At 47.8% G+C, this 19,078-nt stretch overlaps 1 protein-coding gene across 1 annotated transcript in view; it reads right to left on the bottom strand.

Annotated features, from left to right (window-relative positions):
• The window catches only part of LOC147737469 (uncharacterized), a 71,519-nt gene extending 56,881 nt beyond the window's left edge, over window positions 1-14,638 (bottom strand). The window contains 1 exon segment of the mRNA XM_086924138.1: window positions 12,057-14,638. Within this exon segment, the coding sequence (XP_086780264.1) occupies window positions 12,057-13,725 (1,669 nt within the window). The 5' untranslated portion in view covers window positions 13,726-14,638.
• Between the last annotated feature and the right edge of the window lie 4,440 nt (window positions 14,639-19,078).

Here is a 19,078-nt window from a genome sequence, read left to right as displayed (position 1 = left end):
CAGGTGCAGAAACGGTCCTCAGAGGGATGGCCTCCGGGTACCGAGTGGCGTGGTCCATTAACACCAGATTGAACCGATGTCCCGCAGAGGTCGGAGGGTCCAACGGCCCAACGATGTCAATACCGACCCACTCAAAAGGGGTCCCGACCACTGGGAGTGGTTCCAATGGGGCCTTCAATTTGGTCCCAGTCTTGCCACTGGCCTGGCAAGTCTTGCAGGTCTTGCAATAGGTGTCAGAGGCAACTCTCATCCTAGGCCAATAAAAATGTGGGACTAGCCTCGTTAGGTCTTGACCTGGCCCAGGTGTCCGGCTAGAGGTATCTCATGCGCCAGTTCCATCAAAAAGGCCCGGTAACACTGGGGGACAACTAAGGCCCTTGAGGACCCATGCACCGGAACCCTTGGTTCACTGTACAGGAGGCCATCCTCCCAATACACGTGATAGTTGCCGGTCTCCTTGTTCATCGCTTGGGCTTCGGCCTGTCGCTGCATGCCTTCAAGCGTGGGGCACTCCTTCTGCGCCCAACAGAATTCCTCCCGGGTAGGACCTCCTTCCACATGCCACTCGGCAAGGGTCGGCAAGTCCCCCACGGGAACGACATCCACCTCCACGGACTCCGGGGTTACCTCCGCGGGCTCCCCATCCGTCACACAGGGTGTGTCCTCAACAACACTCTCCTCTGGAACGACAGTGGGTTGGGCCGTTGTTTCAGGCTCCAACCCGGGTTGAGCTTCTTGCCGAGCAGCTGTGGTGACTATGCAAGTCCACCCTGGTAATCCCAGCATCTCAGTGTGGGCCTTAAACTTCACTTCCTTCCAGGCGGTATGCTTGAGGTCATTACTGAGCAGACAGTCCACAGGTAAGGCAGGGCTGATCGCAACTCTCAACGGGCCTGACACTCCTCCCCATTCAAAGGGAACTTGAGCCACGGGATAGTAGCTCATTCTGCCGTCAGCCAACACGGCCGGATGATACACATCAGGAACAACTTGCTCAGGGGACACCAGCCGCCTCACTACAGTGGTCATACTGGCTCCTGTGTCCCTCAGAGCGTCCACCTCCTCCCCATTGACCTTCACCCTCTGCTGGTACTTAGCAGTATTCGATGGTAAGGGCGTCACTGGGACCATCTCTCTATCCCCAAGTGAAACCAGGGTCAGGCCTGTCCACTCCCCTTCCCTATCTAGGGGCAGCTCCAACCCAAGCGCTACGCTAGCCACCCCGGGACTCTTGCCACCAGTGGGGGCTGGGGGTCGTTTGCGACACTGGGGATCTCCCTTGTAGTGTCCGACCTCTCCGCACTCATAGCACCGGACCACTTTTGGCTGCTGACTCTTGTCAGGGTAAGTGGGTTTTGGGGAACGGTTCTGAGGTGGGGTACCTACTCCTTTCCCAAACTGTCTAGTTTGTGGTCCTCGTGAGAACTCCGTTCTTTTATCTCCACCCTCTTTCTTCTGAGGGGCGCCCTGACTGCCTTTCGGGCCATCTCCCCCGGGGCCCTTGTGTGACACCTGGGTGCTGACCCAAATTTCCGCCTCCTCCGCGAGCTCACGGGAATCAGTAAGCTTGGGGTCCACCAAATGCTGGCGCAACCCCGGAAAACACTTATCCAAGAGGTGCTCTCTCAAAAAAAGGTTATACAGACCCTCAAAATCACGCACCTCGCTGCCACGCACCCAACCATCCAGAGCCTTTCGGGCATATTCAAAAACATCCACCCAATTCTGCGTGGACAGCTTATGGCTGCCACGAAACCTCTGGCGATACCTTTCAGGGGTGAGGCCAAAATGTTTGATAAGTGCCTCCTTCATGGGGGAATACCTAAACTGGTCTGCCTTCTCCAATTACAGGAGTGAGTCCCTGACATCAGGAGGTATATACCGGTACAAATCACCTCCCCAGTGTTTCTCAGGCACCCCATGGGCAGTCAAGGCCACCTTATACGCCTCCAACCACCTGGCAATGTCATCACCCTTGGTGTAGCTCGCTATCACCTCCTTGGGTAACCTGAATCTGGGCTCCTGATGAGCTCCTGGTACGCTGCCACCATTAGGACTTCCTGGCGCACTCAACTGCAATGCTTGCAGCTCCATTTCCTTGAGCTGCAGCTCGTGCGCCAGCTTCCTTTCCTCCAATGCTAATTTCTCTCTCTCCAAAGCAAACTGCTTATCTTCCCTTTCTCTCTCTAAAGCCAGATTCTTATCTTCTCTTTCTCTCTCCCTCTCGTGCTCTAACTTGGCAAGCTCCCACTTCAATAGTCTCTCCTCCCTCCTGTCCTTGTACTCCTGCGGTGACACACTCTCCCTAGATACACTGCTTCCTGCCCTGGAACATCTTCCTGGCAATATATTGTCTGACATGTCAATGTTGAGCAGGCCTGGGTCTTCCTGAGTGTCCGCCTCCCCGTGTGTGACCTGTTCCCCATCCTCTTCTTCCTCTGGGTGGGCCCTTACCCATGCCCTCAAGGCGGTACGGAGCTCTTCTTTTACAGCTCTCGTCCCCACAGGCACCCCCATCCCCTGACAAAGCTCCCTTAACTGCACTACCGTGTACCTATCAAGGTCAGCCAGCTGGAACTCCATTCTGTCAGGTGAGGACCTAGATAACCTGGAAGAAAAATTCTAAGATGTGGGCAACAATGCTGGTTCAACACACTTTGCTGCAGGCTAGACAGCGGTGGGCATTTGGGTTTGCTTGAAGCACGACAGGTGTCCAATTAATTGCAGTACACTCTGTCCCACTGGAGGGTGTTAGGTAGCTACAGGTCCTCCTGGATCTCACCGCTCGCCACCAATGTAAGAACTGGGACCACCAGTTCTCCGGGGGGTAGCTTGGCTCAAGCAGGAAGGCAGCCAGGGGCTTGCGTGTAAAGCAGCCACTTAACACACACATCCAATGAAACACACAGTGGCGCAATAATGGAGACCACACCAGTAGTTGTATTTGAAAGAAATCAAGATCTTTTATATAGGCTTTCAAATAGAGCGATGCATTAGTAATTCATTAGTATTTCAGATAAGCATTTCATTAAGACATTTCATGAATCACATTCAGATTGCATTTCCTGTAAATGGGTGAACATTTCATTAAGCATTTCAGTAAGACTTTTCATTAAAATAATAACCAGCTCATCTAAGCAATGAAACATTAACTAACCCCGCCTGTCGCATCAGACTCTTTGGCAGGCAAAGGGGTAATTGTATAAACCTGGAGGATCCTACAAGAAGCGACTATAGCATTGCGTTTAAGTAACACATCAAACCTCTCATGGACGCTTTTCCTAGAAAGTAATAAAACATTCCAGCAAGTACTTATCAGTCTAACAAGGAACTTCAAAGAACACAGCCTTTAGTCATCAACCACAAGCCTTTCTTCTTGTGAATACAGATCGGTTTGCGACTCAGATCAGATCATCAGAATATTATGGAAGTCCACCTCTGCAAGAAAATTCAGTACAGTGAAGTGACTCTCCCTCTCATTAACAGGCTGGTAAATTTGGTACACTTTAAACATATCAGGCTTGTAAATACGGTTCACTTTGAACATATCAGGCTTGTAAATATGGTGTACTACGATATAATGAGGAAAGTGTCTGACCCTCCAGCCTCCAAATATTCGAGGCACATTCAGAAGGGGGCCAACAGGACCCAGTCTCAGCTAACCCCGAGGGAGGGGCGACCTCGGGCCTCACTCGGCCTACCGCCCTCCTCCCCAGGGGAATACCTTGTGTTCTTCGGCCCTCCGGGGCCCTTGCAAAGTGTCCGCTTGGGGGGAAAGGAGCTCCGGCCCTGTGCGCCGCGGGGGCAGTTGTGGAGCCCCGGCGCCGGGGCGAAGCTGGACCAGCGTTTGGGGCGCCAAGCGGAGGGGGCTCTCAGGCTCAGCGGCCCCCTCCGTAGTGAAGTGCAGCTCTCTTCGGCCGCCGGGCCGTGTCAGCGGGGCCCACGGTGACGGCCAATGAGGGAGCAGTGTGGGCCGGGCCGCGGGACCAATCGCGGCACAGGGAGACGGGGGCGCGGCCAATGACGGGGCCGAACGCCCTCGTCACGTGATGGAGGCAGCGACTTGGCTTCAGGCCTAACGAGGCCTGACTGGACTACACGGCGGCCTTCCTCAGGCTCCGGGGGCTGCCGCGGGACCTCCTCTTAGTCGGGTGGGGCCCGGCCACACTGCGGCGGCCCTCTTCTGGTACCGGGGGCCACCGAGGGGTATCACAGCGCTTCCGTGGGCTGCGGCGGTGATTTGGTGCGCTGAGCGACAGCGCCTGAGGGGCAGTCTCGGCTGGGCAGAAGGAGGGGGCCACTGGCGCCTCCAGGCCCAGCGGGACAGCGGCAGACAGCGACAGGCTATCGCAGCGCTCGGGGACAGCAGGTGAGTGCTTGGGGGGACACTTTGCCCTTGTAAAGTGTCCGCTTGGAGGGAAAGGAGCTCAGGCCCTGTGCGCCGCGGGGGCAGTTGTGGAGCCCCGGCGCCGGGGCGAAGCTGGACCAGCGTTTGGGGCGCCAAGCGGAGGGGGCTCTCAGGCTCAGCGGCCCCCTCCGTAGTGAAGTGCAGCTCTCTTCGGCCGCCGGGCCGTGTCAGCGGGGCCCGCGGTGACGGCCAATGAGGGAGCAGTGTGGGCCGGGCCGCGGAACCAATCGCGGCACAGGGAGACGGGGGCGCGGCCAATGACGGGGCCGAACGCCCTCGTCACGTGATGGAGGCAGCGACTTGGCTTCAGGCCTAACGAGGCCTGACTGGACTACACGGCGGCCTTCCTCAGGCTCCGGGGGCTGCCGCGGGACCTCCTCTTAGTCGGGTGGGGCCCGGCCACACTGCGGCGGCCCTCTTCTGCTACCGGGGGCCACCGAGGGGTATCACAGCGCTTCCGTGGGCTGCGGCGGTGATTTGGTGCGCTGAGCGACAGCGCCTGAGGGGCAGTCTCGGCTGGGCAGAAGGAGGGGGCCACTGGCGCCTCCAGGCCCAGCGGGAGAGCGGCAGACAGCGACAGGCTATCGCAGCGCTCGGGGACAGCAGGTGAGTGCTTGGGGCAAATGCAGCGCCTCGCTGACAAGATGATTCCTGAGGGGGAGAAGCGCTTTAGAATACCAGTGCCTCACAGGGGGCTTCAGGGCTAGAGTCTCGAGGGCACAGTTAGGTCAAGGCAGGCAGGATGGGAGCAAATTGTAGCGCTTGGCCCACAGTTCAGTCAGGGGGGGGCAGGTAGGCCCAGTTGTAGGCAGGGGATGCGCAGGGCAGCACAGTCCAGTACCTGGTCCCAGGAAGCAGGTTTCTTGGCGCTTGGATGGTTCTGTGCCCTTAGTTGCTTGTTTCTTGAAGTGGAAGGGGGGAGGGGGGTGATGAGTTGAAGGCTTGAAGAATTTCTCCTCAGTCACTGCAGATGGGCCCTGGGGTTCCCTACCACAGGGGGCTAGCTTTGGACACCTCACCCAGCTTAAGAGGCAGCACCTTAATCCTGTCACTGCCAGTAGCATAGGTTCCTCACTAGTCCCTCCCGCCTAAAACTCCTGCGTGGGTTCCCCAGGTCAGTGATGCTCCAACTGACTAGAAAAAGTTCCCTCCCTTGCTTATATATGCCCAGGTCAGGTGACCACTCTCTAAGGCCGGAAAAGTCAGGTCCGCCTTTCTTCTGGAAGGTTCCAGGAGCTTCCCCACTCTAACTATGGACAGGGGCTGGGTGGCTGGTGTTGCAACATTGTATGGGGACCCAGCCTGCTCCTGGCAACTAGGGTGCTACACTAAAAAGACCTCGCTGCAGTAGCAGGGGCCAGTGGCAGCCATGTTGGAAGTAGAGAGCACCTGCACCCTAACACAGATTAGCTATGAAAAGGTGCCCGAAGACCTAAGGGCCAACAAAAAGAAGGTGGGAAAAATGAGGCAAGGGCAAAAAAATCACGGGGAAAGACCACCCTAAGGCTGACAGGTCTAACAGATCTGATGTCATCTGCGGCTTTGATCAGCGCAGTCTCCGTACCGTGGAATCGGCGGAACCCAAATTGAGTATCATCGAGTAAATGGTGTTCCTCTATGAAAGCAGATAGTTTTAAATTCATTGCTTTTTCGGCCACTTTGGCCAGGAATGGAAGGCTTGCAATTGGCCGGTAGTTTTTCAATTCATCCTTATCAAGGTGAGGCTTCTTTAGTAATGGTTTGAGGAGAGTTTTTTTTAGGGCGTCTGGATAAATAGCTGATCTGAACATGGTGTTGCATATTAGAGTAATGGCAGGTATAAGCACATCGATAATAGGTGGAAGAATTTTAAAAGGACAAGGATCAAGTGCAGAGCCTGTTTTGATCGTGGTGATGATTTCCGCAGTTTGAGTGTTGGTGATATCTGTAAAATGAGTAAACTTGGGTGCAGAGTAAGTCGAGGTATGGGTAATAGAGGGGGTATTAGTATTATTTGAGAAAGCCGAGAAGATGTCATTGACCTTCGTGAAAAAGAAGGTAGCCAGGGCATCGCAAAGAGATTGAGAGGGAGGTGGGTTCAGATCAGGGGAGTAACCAGCTAGCTGCTTGGTGGTATCGTAAAGTTCCTTAGAGGAGTTTTTTGCTATCTCTATCCGTTCACTAAAGTACTTTTTCTTAGCCTCACTGATCATGGTTTTATATTTGACCAACGTCTCCTTGTAGCGAATTCTGTTGTCTTCGCTATAGGCCTTCCGCCAATGCCTCTCCTTGTTCCTGCAGAGTTGTTTCTGGGTTCTTAGTTCTTCAGTGAACCAAGGTGTCGAGGGGGCGAGTCTGTTTCTGGTCGCCTGTTTAGTGGGAACCAGTGAATTAGCGGCAGTACCCAGCCAGTCGTGGAATTGCTTGGTGGCAATGTTGGGGTATGGGGAAAAAATGGGGTTTGAATTACCAAGTAGCGTTTTCAGGCTAGGACTATCTATGTCATTCCAGGCTTTAAACGGTTGACGGGAATTGGCGAATACTTTAGCGGTGAGTGTTTCCTGGATGATGATGGAGCCCAAGATGGAGTAATGATCTGACCAAGTGAAAGGGAGGATTTGATGTATGTGGATATCCTCCAGATTGGAGAAGATGCCATCCAGTGTATGGCCACCGTCATGCGTAGGAGAGTTAACCAGAAGGGGAAGACCAAATGTCTTCATATATGAGATAAGAGATAAAGTATCCCTATCCTCTAGTTTGTCTAGGTGAAAATTAAAATCACCCAAAACTGTAAAAGAGTCTTCCAGAGCCAGGGATTCCAGGATAGAACTCAAATCCGTGATAAAGTCTGATTGTGGTCGTGATCCAGGTGGTCTGTATACGAGGATCCCTTTGAAGTTGTTCGAAGGGGATAGCATGATTGCGAATTGCAAAGCTTCGCAGGAAGATGACGGGGTGGCAGTAATTCTCACATTAAGTGAGTCACGGGCGATAATCGCTAGTCCGCCCCCTTTTTTATGCTGTCTATCGTGTCTAAAGATTGTGAAACCTCTTGGGACTGCAATCACTAGGTCTGGGTCGGATGAATTGTCCATCCAAGTTTCGGTCAGGAATAATATATCTAAATTCCTATCCTCTATCAAGTCTGCTATATCCTGTCGGTGTTTACCGAGCGAGCGTACATTAGAAAGTGCTATTAATATGCTGGTATGTGTATTTTTGTTAGCACTGCAGGGTGATTTAATGGCGAGGGGGATAGAAACCATACAATGGGGACAGAACTGTGTGAAAAGACCGGGAGGGATATTGGGTCAAGCTTTCGACAATCGCAGTGATTGTGAGGACGCATCTCGAGCAGCTTAATATTAGAGTAGTGTAGACAAGTCGCTGTGTTAAGGGGACCAGGGGTGGTGGCCCAGGGCCCGGTCCAGGCGCGGACGGGCGCAGACGGGCTTGCCTTTGGCGCGCCCGCTGCGCCCGCCCGCTGCGGGGATGGGGAGGGTTAATGTTTTTGTACATGTAAGGGGCGGGTTATGAGGAGGGTGGGAGGCGTCCAACAACCGGACCGCAACCCTTCCTCCCAGCAAGATGGAGTCTGAAATGGGTGCAGTTATGGTGGCAGCGCCTTAAATCGGCTGCGCCGTGCACAACAAAGGAATTGGCAGCTTCGGAGCAAGGCTAGTCTCGCGCCGAAGTGCAAAGAGGTAGCGTTTAAAATAGAGCTGTTAAAATAGATACAGATTTTAAAATACACGTACTTCGTATTTCAAGAGCGTGCAGAAAGGCAGTGAACAGAAAAGAGCTGAGAGCCCCCGGATTCCGCCTCAGGGGAGAATATGGCAAATATCACAGCTATAGTATGTGACGCCCTTAAATATACTGGGAGGGCGGGAGGCATCCAACAACTGGACCGCAACCCTTCCTCCCAGCAAGATGGTGTCTGAAATGGGTGCAGTTACGGTGGCAGCGCCTTAAATCGGCTGCGCTGTGCACAACAAAGTAATTGGCGGCTTCGGAGCGACGCTAGTCTCGCGCCGAAGTGTAAAGAGGTAGCGTTTAAAATAGAGCTGTTAAAATATATACAGATTTTAAAATACACGTACTTCGTATTTCAAGAGCGTGCAGTAAGGCAGTGAACAGAAAAGAGCTGAGAGCCCCCGGCTTCCGCCTCCGGGGAGAATATGGCCAATATCACAGCTATAGTATGTGACGCACCTTAAATATACTGGGAGGGCGGGAGGCGTCCAACAACTGGAACGCAACCCTTCCTCCCAGCAAGATGGTATCTCAAGTGGGTGCAGTTACGGTGGCAGCGCCTTAAATCGGCTGCGCCGTGCACAACAAAGGAATTGGCGGCTTCGGAGCGACGCTGGTATCGCGACGCCGGAGGCGACCCCTGTTTCTTTTGCTGCTTCCCCTGATTTTTATTCTTCCAATTCTGTTTTGGAAAATTTGGATGGTTGTCTTTAGTAGACTTTGCTATCTGAGTCTGCGGTTGAGTTGCCGTTTTAGCAAAAGGCTTAACACCCAAACTATTGCGGCCAATGGTCTTATAAGCCTCTGCAATAATTCATGGTAACGCTCGGGGTTTGTCGACGTCTTAGACAAGGCGCAAAGCATTCGACACCTGAAAGTTAACCGCATCTCCCTTTACATTACAAAAGATGAGATCAGCAACTACGTCAAACACTCCAACGAGCCTCATTCTCAACTCCACAGCCGCCTCCGCACTGTGCTCATCCGGAACATGCTTGATCACAGAGGGCAAGACATTCATAGACAGCGCGCAGAAATACTTCGCATATTCTGCTGCAAATACTTTACCCCAAATCTCACAATCTGTTAACTCTGGCAATAAGTCTTTCTGCAAACTAATTGTGAGAATCCTGTGTTTTTCCACAGGAGTGGTATTAGGAAACACTGCTTCCAGTTGGTCAAATTTCTCAGCATGACAATAAGGCATATCGTACTTAGTTTGAGGGTGCTTGCCCATTACCGAATTAACCGAATTAACCATGAATGGTCTAATCTACATCCCGGCCGGTCCAACTTGTTCCGGCGCAAGAAACATATTGAACCAAAGCCCTATGTACCCCAACAAAAGAGGTATAAAGTTGACACAAGTCGTCAATCGGGGAATTGAGATAACGTGAATATGGTGTGAACCCGGCTAAGACTGGCCAAGTTGCCCCAGGAATTGACAAGCGACCTAACCGAACCGGAGTTACGGTGTGGGGGAGTGTGCCATACAACCAAACACGATGCTGCCATGGCGAAATTGGAATCTCTTGTGTCCTATATGGAGTATAGTTCACAGGAATCGCAGTGTGAGTGTATGTATGAAATGTATCCTCATCTGCATTTATTGCAGGAAACGTGACCCAAGAGTAGAAAAGCTCAAAGGAGAACGCCGACTATGCACTCACCACAAAGATAACAGACATACCATCGTCTGGTACTCCAAACTGCGTCAGATGACGCCGGAGCGCTGTCCAACTATGCTGAGCTATGTCAATATCACCCATGAGGACATAGAGAAGAAAAACAATTTATATAAATTGCAGTACAACAAAGGGTAGTATTCAAAATGTGAACCTTTTCATAAATCTCATGCTTGAATTAACCTATAACACATTCATATAGGTAGGGTATTCCGTCACGCATGTTAACAGGAAAAGGTGTTGAGGGTATTGTGGACAGATACGAGCTCTAATCAAGACTTTGGGCACCATGTTGCGGGAATTCTGCTCATGCACAGAACTATGCGCAGGAAACCAGGACCTCAGTGTATTGTGGTGTACCAAAAACCCACCTCAGTGCCCAGAACCCCTATTCGACTAGCAACAGTGTCTCATTCATTCTCCGTACTACAGCGAAGCTACCAATGAACAAGCGACTTTGGGACCTCTCAGGAATAGTGGGAATCAAGAACACTCTTTTGTTTTTATTCTCATAAATGTCCACAACGTGAGCAATCAAAGACACGGTATAGTTTAAAAGGTTTATTTCAACTACGTGCTCTAAGATGCAGTATATTTGCTAACATAAGTAAAAAGATGCATAAAATCAATACAATCAACATTGTTACAATTCCATAAAATACAGAGCGAGAAATCTTATTATAATGATAGTGGAACCAGGTCTATAGCGCCTTGTGTACCACCCTCCCCTTGCTAGGAGCTAGGTATTATAATAATAGAAGATCACTAGGTTAAAACCGGGAACCCCATACATCCAAAGTCAGGTGAAGTGAATCGCACCCCAGATCAGCAGAGCTCTTTGTTGATTGAAAGGTTTTTCCCAAGTGCTAGACTCATGCGTGCAGTGCAATATTAAAAGCACCTGAGTTTCAGAAATGAGCAGCTGTGTTCGTGTTGTGTTTAGAGCGTGGGCCGATCAACCTGCATCAACAGCATACATTGTTATTTTAACCTCAAACACTTTGTGCAGACTTGAGGTCGCAGTGTGAGTCTGGAGATGTGAAAAACAGATCGTTCTCATGTGAAGGAAAAGCAAGCAGTTTGTCTTTATAAAAACAGAGATGTAGTGTCGAGTGCAAAAGCAGCAAAATGGCGTTTTTGCAACTAACTCACTTATGCTAATATAGTAATGTGTGCAAGCAGAATCATATTCATCCCTACACTTTTACAGGTAGCATGAACAGGAACACTTGGATGTTTTTCTTTGCAACTCTTCATCGCCAAATAAAAACCCCCAGTGTTTCTTTTCTTTTATTTCACATTGTGCTAGTCTCCCAGTGGATTTCCTGTTATATCACGTTTTTTTTTCTATGTGTACCGAAGTGAACAATCACTGGGAACAGACACTTTTATTATTCTACAAATCTTTGGTTTTCTTCATTTCTTCTAGTCGACTCTTCATTCATCTGGTATTTGAATAACACACATAATTATATATTTGTTCCTGTAATTCCTTCATCTCACAATAACAGCACTGTTCTGCTCCTGTATATGTCCTCAGATGAGTCAATATTATTGTTAATGTTCTTAAGTTCTTTTTAAATTCACTGCATCTCTAGGATTATTTCTAAGTGAGTTAAATGAAGGTGTGTGTTCGCTGAGGCTATTTAGGATCAGAAATTGACAAAAGCTCGTCACACTTTTAGTGCAATTGTAAGGTTTACCCCAGGTGTGTTCGCAATCGACAAAATCACTTCTGACATTCATTGCAATGCTCATTTTTACTCTGTGTGAGTTAGTTGATGTATCCGTAGGTTTAATAACTGACAGAAGATATTCACACAGACACTGCACCTGAAAGGATTTTTCTCTGTGAGCATTAACTGATTAATCCTTAATGCAGAAGATTTCCTAAAGGTACTTCTACACTCACTACAGTTGTACGGTATTTACAGAGTGTGTGTAAGCTGATGTCTATATAGGATTGATAATTGACTACATTTATTCACACATTCATTGCACTTGAAGGCTTTTCTTCTGCGTGTGTTTGCCGATGCCTGTTTAGAATTGATAATGGACTTCAGCTTTTCAAACATTCATGGCATTTAAAAGATTTGTTTCCCCTTTGCGAGCTCGCTGATGATTTCTTAATGCTGAAGAGAAAATAAAACTACTGCCACATTCATTTCAATTGTAAGGTTTTTCCCCAGTGTGTACTCGCTGATGTCTCTGGAGGTTTGAAATGTGATTGAAGCTCTTTACACATTCAGTGCAATGGTATGGTTTTTCCCCTGTGTGTATTCTCTGATGTGTTTGGAGGTTTGAAATGCGACTGAAGCTCTTTACACATTCACTGCAATGGTATGGTTTTTCCCCTGTGTGTATTCTCTGATGTGTTTGGAGGTTTGAAATGTGACTGAAGCTCTTTACACATTCACTGCAATGGTATGGTTTTTCCCCTGTGTGTGTTCGCTGATGTCTGTGGAGGTTTGAAATGTGATTGAAGCTCTTTGCACATTCCTTGCAATGGTATGGTTTTTCCCCTGTGCGTGTTCGCTGATGTGTTTGGAGTTCTGCTAATGTACTGAAACTCTTCACACATTCACTGCAATGGTATGGTTTTCCCCCTGTGTGTATTTTCTGATGTACGTGTAGCTGTGAAATCTGATTGAAGTTCTTTGCACATTCCTTGCAATGGAATGGTTTTTCCCCTGTGTGTATTCTCTGATGTCTGTGGAGGTTTGAAATGTGATTGAAGCTCTTTGCACATTCCTTGCAATGGTATGGTTTTTCCCCTGTGTGTGTTCGCTGATGTGTTTGGAGTTCTGCTAACGTACTGAAACTCTTGACACATTCACTGCAATGGTATGGTTTTTCCCCTGTGTGTGTTTGCTGATGTCTGCGGAGGTTTGAAATGTGATTGAAGCTCTTTACACATTCAGTGCAATGGTATGGTTTTTCCCCTGTGTGTGTTCGCTGATGTGTTTGGAGTTCTGCTAATGTCCTGAAACTCTTGGCACATTCACGGCAATGGTATGGTTTTTCCCCTGTGTGTATTTTCTGATGTACGTGTAGCTGTGAAATCTGATTGAAGTTCTTTGCACATTCCTTGCAATGGAATGGTTTTTCCCCTGTGTGTATTCTCTGATGTCTGTGGAGGTTTGAAATGTGATTGAAGCTCTTTGCACATTCCTTGCAATGGTATGGTTTTTCCCCTGTGTGTGTTCGCTGATGTGTTTGGAGTTCTGCTAATGTACTGAAACTCTTCACACATTCACTGCAATGGTATGGTTTTTCCCCTGTGTGTATTTTCTGATGTACGTGTAGCTGTGAAATCTGATTGAAGTTCTTTGCACATTCCTTGCAATGGAATGGTTTTTCCCCTGTGTGTATTCTCTGATGTCTGTGGAGGTTTGAAATGTGATTGAAGCTCTTTGCACATTCCTTGCAATGGTATGGTTTTTCCCCTGTGTGTGTTCGCTGATGTGTTTGGAGTTCTGCTAACGTACTGAAACTCTTGGCACATTCACTGCAATGGTATGGTTTTTTCCCTGTGTGTATAATCTGATGTATGTGTAGCTGTGAAATCTGATTGAAGTTCTTTGCACATTCCTTGCAATGGTATGATTTTTCCCCTGTGTGTATTCTCTGATGTGCTTGGAGTTTTGCTAACGTACTGAAACTCTTCACACATTCACTGCAATGGTATGTTTTTTCCCCTGTGGGTATTCTCTGATGTGTGTGGAGGTTTGCAATTTGACTGAAGCTCTTTACACATTCATTGCAATGGTATGGTTTTTCCCCTGTTTGTATTTGCTGATGCTCTTTTATGGTTTCTAATTGGCTAAAGTTCTTGACATATTCAGTGGAATTGCACGATTTTTCTCCTGACCCTGTTTCCTGAAGGGTCAGCATAGTTAATAAACTACATGCGTTATTTTCACATTCCCTGTATGCGTGTTATATTTTGGACGCTTGATTTCCGATTTAACAATAAAATACAAGACTCACTAAATACCTGCCACATTCGTAATATCAGTAAGGCTTCCTTGTGGGTGATTGCATCTTTAGATTGGATAATGGCTTCGCATGCTTGCGGGTAAAGCTTAATCTTCGTTCCTGTAGGTGCAAATTGGGACAATACTCTGTACTTCAGAGAGCAGATCTCCGCTTTCCTTTAGCCATCAGTTGTTAGGCTCCACTTCGTTGTGCTTTTCCCTGGTGCCTGCGGTTTGGCTAGGAAGAGTTTGCAATACACCTAGAGCACTGAATGGTGGTCTGTTGCCAGTTTAGATAGCGAAGCACTGCTCTAGCCACATCATGATGATGAAGCGACTTGTAATGTGTACAGCTACTCCAAAGAGTGTCCCAGGGCAAAGCACGGGTCAGAAAAGAAAGTAAATCAGTTTGTTTCAAACATGGACAAAAAGCCAAGTTCTAAACCTTTTTTAAACATTATCATGTTGCTAACAGCTCAAAGTTGAAGAGGGAGTTTGTTCCAAGCGATGGATCCCATATAGACACGAGACCTTCCTCCAACTCTCATACCGGCCTCATGATCAAAGCTGGTGTTGGACGCTTGTTTATACAGCAGGTGGTTTGTCAGTTTTGTTGCCTTAATTTTGTAGAGGTCATTTCTTCGTCTTGGGGTGTTGAGGTGCAGAGCTCAGACTCGTACACTCACTGAATTGCCTTTGACTGCGTCTTCCTGGATCTGTCCTCTGCCTCTGATTGCACTGATGTTTTTGGAGCTCCTTATTTTTGATAATTTTTTCAGGTTTGATGTGTTATCTTCATTATTCATAATCAATCCGTGCCTTTAAGTCCTATTTTCCATTGGATGCAAAGAAATGCAATATTACTAAATGCAAATGTAAAGAATGTGAATACACAATATTTAACCAGCTGGATAAGACATCTCTTCTCTACCATATTTAAAATTTAGTAAGGAACATTTTACCATACATGGATATTTCAATAAAACTGTGGTTGAACATGTCACATTGTATTTACTTCTGAAAAGGCAGTGATTTACCATTATTGACAGAGTAACTTACTAAAGAAAGGGCAGCCACAGAGAACTCGTGCTACAGGTAGAGTTTTACGTAGGTATACATGGACAAGATTTCATTTAAACAGAACAGATTGTGGAAAAAGAGAGGAATCAGGAAGCGCTGCTGTTAATTTAGTTTCAGGAAGTATCTACCAAAGATAGCTCTTCAGGAAGTGTATAACAAAGGTAACTCTTCAGGAAGTATTTAACCAAGGTAACTTGGAAGTGTATAACAAAGGTAACTCTTTAGGAAGTATACATGACAAAGGTAACTTTTTAGGAAGTATATATGACAACGGTAACTCCAGACACCGTCTTCCACAATGCTTTCATGTTCACACTGGATCAGCACAAATGCCAACTATAGCCTTTACCTTGCAGCTCATTAAGGGGCTTACTACGAGTGCGACGGCCCTCATGATCGCCGCACTCACGGTGGCGGTCCAACTGCCACCATCCTGGTGGTCTGACCGTCGTATTATGAGTGTGGTGGTGGGACCCCCACGAGGCCGCCACCCCGCGAGGATCAAGGATCCCGCTGTGGAGGTGGTCTGCAAACACCCTGAATATGTTGACAGTGCCGATGCCGACATCGCTGAGCATATTACAGTCTGCATATCCACCGCCCTTTTCATGTCGGGAACCCCACCATGAAAAGGATAAAGGACATGCAGGTAAGGGGGCCCTCACAGGGCCCCGGCCGATTCTGCTCCTGGGGTTGCATGCGGGGGGCACATGTTGTGCCACCCCATGGAATTGCACCCTTGTTCCTGCACAGTGTGGCATGCATGACATGGCGCAGGAACGTGCTGCAGGCACTCTTAAGGTGGTGGTATGCTGTTTGGGTTCTCCAATGAGCCTAATACAGCCGCCGCAAGACCGCTGCTGCACCGCCCACCCACCCTGGATTTAGGTCATAATCCGGCGGCGGGCTCTCAATGGGCTTGGCAGTCTGCCTGGTACCTCCGCTGTGGTAGTCCCATTGGAAGACCGCCACACTCGTAATAAGCCCCTAAGTCACCTTCAACACATTTTACAGCCCTCCTGGCTCAAGCATTTCTGGATCCTTCTAACCTGGAAGACGGGAGCATTATCCTGAGTTGAGGTGGATTTTCTATCAGCGTAATATATATCCTTCTCCGTTGAACTATATGCCCTGAAAGACAACTTAAAAAGTAAGTCTTTGGTTCTTCCTAAAGTAGGTAAAGTTATGATCCTGCTGTATTTCAATCAGCAGCTCCTTCCGGGGTTTTCTGTGAAACAGAATGAGGGGTTAATTCCAATGGCCCGTCTTTATATTGTGCACACAGATATGGCAGACAAAAATTAAATCATGTAATTTATTATTCAACAATATCATTCATTTATTCCTTATAGAGAATCCATCACAACCAATAATTTAACTGAAATATCAAGCATCCAACAGATGTGTGCATATTAATAATTGTTTTTGTTTTTCAACATTTACAAGATATTTGACTTATTGTTGTCTGTCTGAAGGCCACGATACTACTTTGTGACTCAACAGGGCTTTGGTAGAGCGAGAGGAGGTGTCTGTTGTTCACAGGTGAAGTCTCATTTCTCCATTCCCATATTTCTTTTATCCAGGTTTACCTCATTCCATGTCCTTCAGCTCCCTAATCCCCTCGGTCTGTGTACTCACTCTTCAGGGTTCATTGTTAGCTGTGGCAGGGGACACACTTGAAGCATGCACAAAGCCGATGCAGATAATGGCCTGATAGAGAAGAGGCCGTGGTTGGCAGTACGGAGCTCAGAAGCTTCATTTCAGAAGCTAACCTGGGAGCTACTAACTGAGGCGGTGCACAGGAAGGGGCCTATTAGCTATAAACAGAGGTAGTGCACAGGTGGGTGCTGGAGAGGTATAAACAGATGAGGTGCACATATAGGTATCTATGAGGTACAAATAGAGCAGGGTCACTGGTAGGTGCTTATGAGGTATAAACAGAGGAGGTGCACAGGTAGGTGCTTCAGTGCCTCGGGGACTATATCTGCCTCTAGGCCCTCTTCCTATAATGCTGGCTCTTGCTCCTTCTACAACACTTGCTGCAGACATGGGGCCTGATTCTTAGTTTATTGGACAGGTTATTGCTTCAAACATAACAGATCCCGTCCGCTTTATTACAAATGCCACAGAATATAATGCTCTTTTAATAGGGTGGACGGGACAGCTGCCACATTTATGACGGAATAAACCATCCACCTAAATATAAATCGGGCCATTGGCAGACATTGTGTCCAGTGTCCTCTGAGTGTTGGAAGGCATCCATTTTATCAATGGCACAGTATTATCTCACCACTGCTGTGGCTTGCAGTCATAAGGCCATTATGAACGGACTAAGTTGTGTGCCAGAATGCCTGTCAATAGTTTAGCATGAGCGTTTAGGAGGGAGATGGGCCTTTATGATGAGCAGGACTAGGGAATTTCCAGGGCCTGTGAATAAGTGTTATTACTGTTTCTCTCTTGGTGTCAGTGGGCTTGTCCGTGTCCCCAGATGAGTTGTTTTCACGCTTATCTTATTTATGCACAAAGATTTGTAGTTTTTAGGGCTCAGCAACTCATTTTACAATGTTTGAAAACAAAACTAGTCAGATGATCACTGCCAGGTGTACATGTTTTGCATGTGTAGAATCACACACTAGTAAATGCAGCGCACGCATGCTTCGCCTTGTCAGTTTGTGAATGACCGCTAACTTGTGAGTAAGTGAGCATTCACAGACGCCAATCTGACTCTTTCTGACACTTAGAGTTTCACTTCAACAAAATGCGGGAGTAACTCTCCTTCCAGGGTAGGAAGAGAAATGGATCACCCTCTAAACGTGGTGGCGAGTAGTGCTATAAGGTTCATAGCACCATTAATCCGGGCACAACTGGGGAAATGGTACAATGCACTGGGAAACTGGCATGTGATGAAAATGTGACATGACATTCTTACACGTGTTTTTGCACTTTTTTTGGGCTGTCTGTGTCCAGTTTATCGAGGCTCAGGGTTTAGTTTCAAGTCAAGAGATAGTGCAGGATTAGAATAATTGTAATGTCATTCATTCCAATAAATGCCTTTACCACGTATGCCTTTACCACGAAACACCTTTACCACGCAAGTCTTTACCATGCATAATATGCCTTGACCACGTAACACCTTTACCACGCAAGTCTTTACCATGCATATGCCTTCACCACGCATGATGATTTACAACAATGGCCCTGCGATAAACCACCTCAAAACTACTTCATTCAAAGGAGGATCAGCAGCACTCTCACTCTGTGTCCCACGAAGACGACACCCCATTGTCCAAGCGCTCACTACTGTTTTATTAATTCTATAATGCAGCAACACTCAACACACAATGCCTACGCGTTTCGGCTCACGCCTTCAACCGAGCAACCCAGTGTACGACAACCACAGTGTTTTTAAAACAAACATCACTGCACATTTAAAGTCTCCAACGCGGCTGTCCTCTAATCATCTATTACACGTTTTGTGATATACTTCTCCAATTCCCCTTGTAATTCCTCATTTCGTCCACATTTTCACACAGAAATGTTGGCAGTTTTCAGTGTTAAAGTATATAGATGCTCAGTATTTCCAGATTTCATATTTACGTGGGGAAGATAACTGCTTTTACCGGCCCCATCCGAACTGAAGAGATTAAACGTAATAAGGGTTATACGCTGGCTGACCTCCAGACTGCCCTTGGGCTTGTCTTTATGGCTGCTCCTAAATGTAATAGTATCAACAAGAGAGATAGGGCGCGAGTAAACACTCCTGTACCCCAAATAAGTATATCAAAACAACTTAGGAGTGACTCAGTGAAACACAAGATACGTGTGATGAGAAAAAACACGAAGAAAAGAAAGTGTCAGGTTGTTCCAATCTTAGTAATCAGGAGGTAGCAACCCCGTGGACCGATATGACTGGATCCAACGGGGAAGAACAAATAACCTTTTGTTTAAAAGGACCCTCACTCACTACTAGTTGGTGACATGCTTCATGATTGGGTCCCCGCTGGGGTGGCCGAATGCCCCCCCAGCGTGCTACAACGCCTAAGTTACAGCGGAGCGGGTTGGTGGTGAGTGTAAATAGTGATTTAACTCAAGAAATGTGCAAAATATGTGAGTGCAGGATTAAAAAATACACAGTTGTAGCCCAGACAAAAAGTTTAATGCGGGCCAACCTGTATAAGGGTTAAAAAAAC

This window comes from Lissotriton vulgaris, chromosome 1_1, assembly GCF_964263255.1.
Source record: "Lissotriton vulgaris chromosome 1_1, aLisVul1.2, whole genome shotgun sequence".
Taxonomy (NCBI): domain Eukaryota; kingdom Metazoa; phylum Chordata; class Amphibia; order Caudata; family Salamandridae; genus Lissotriton; species Lissotriton vulgaris.
The sequence above is the reverse complement of the archived record's forward strand: the minus strand, read 5'-3'. Positions and strand labels throughout refer to the sequence as shown.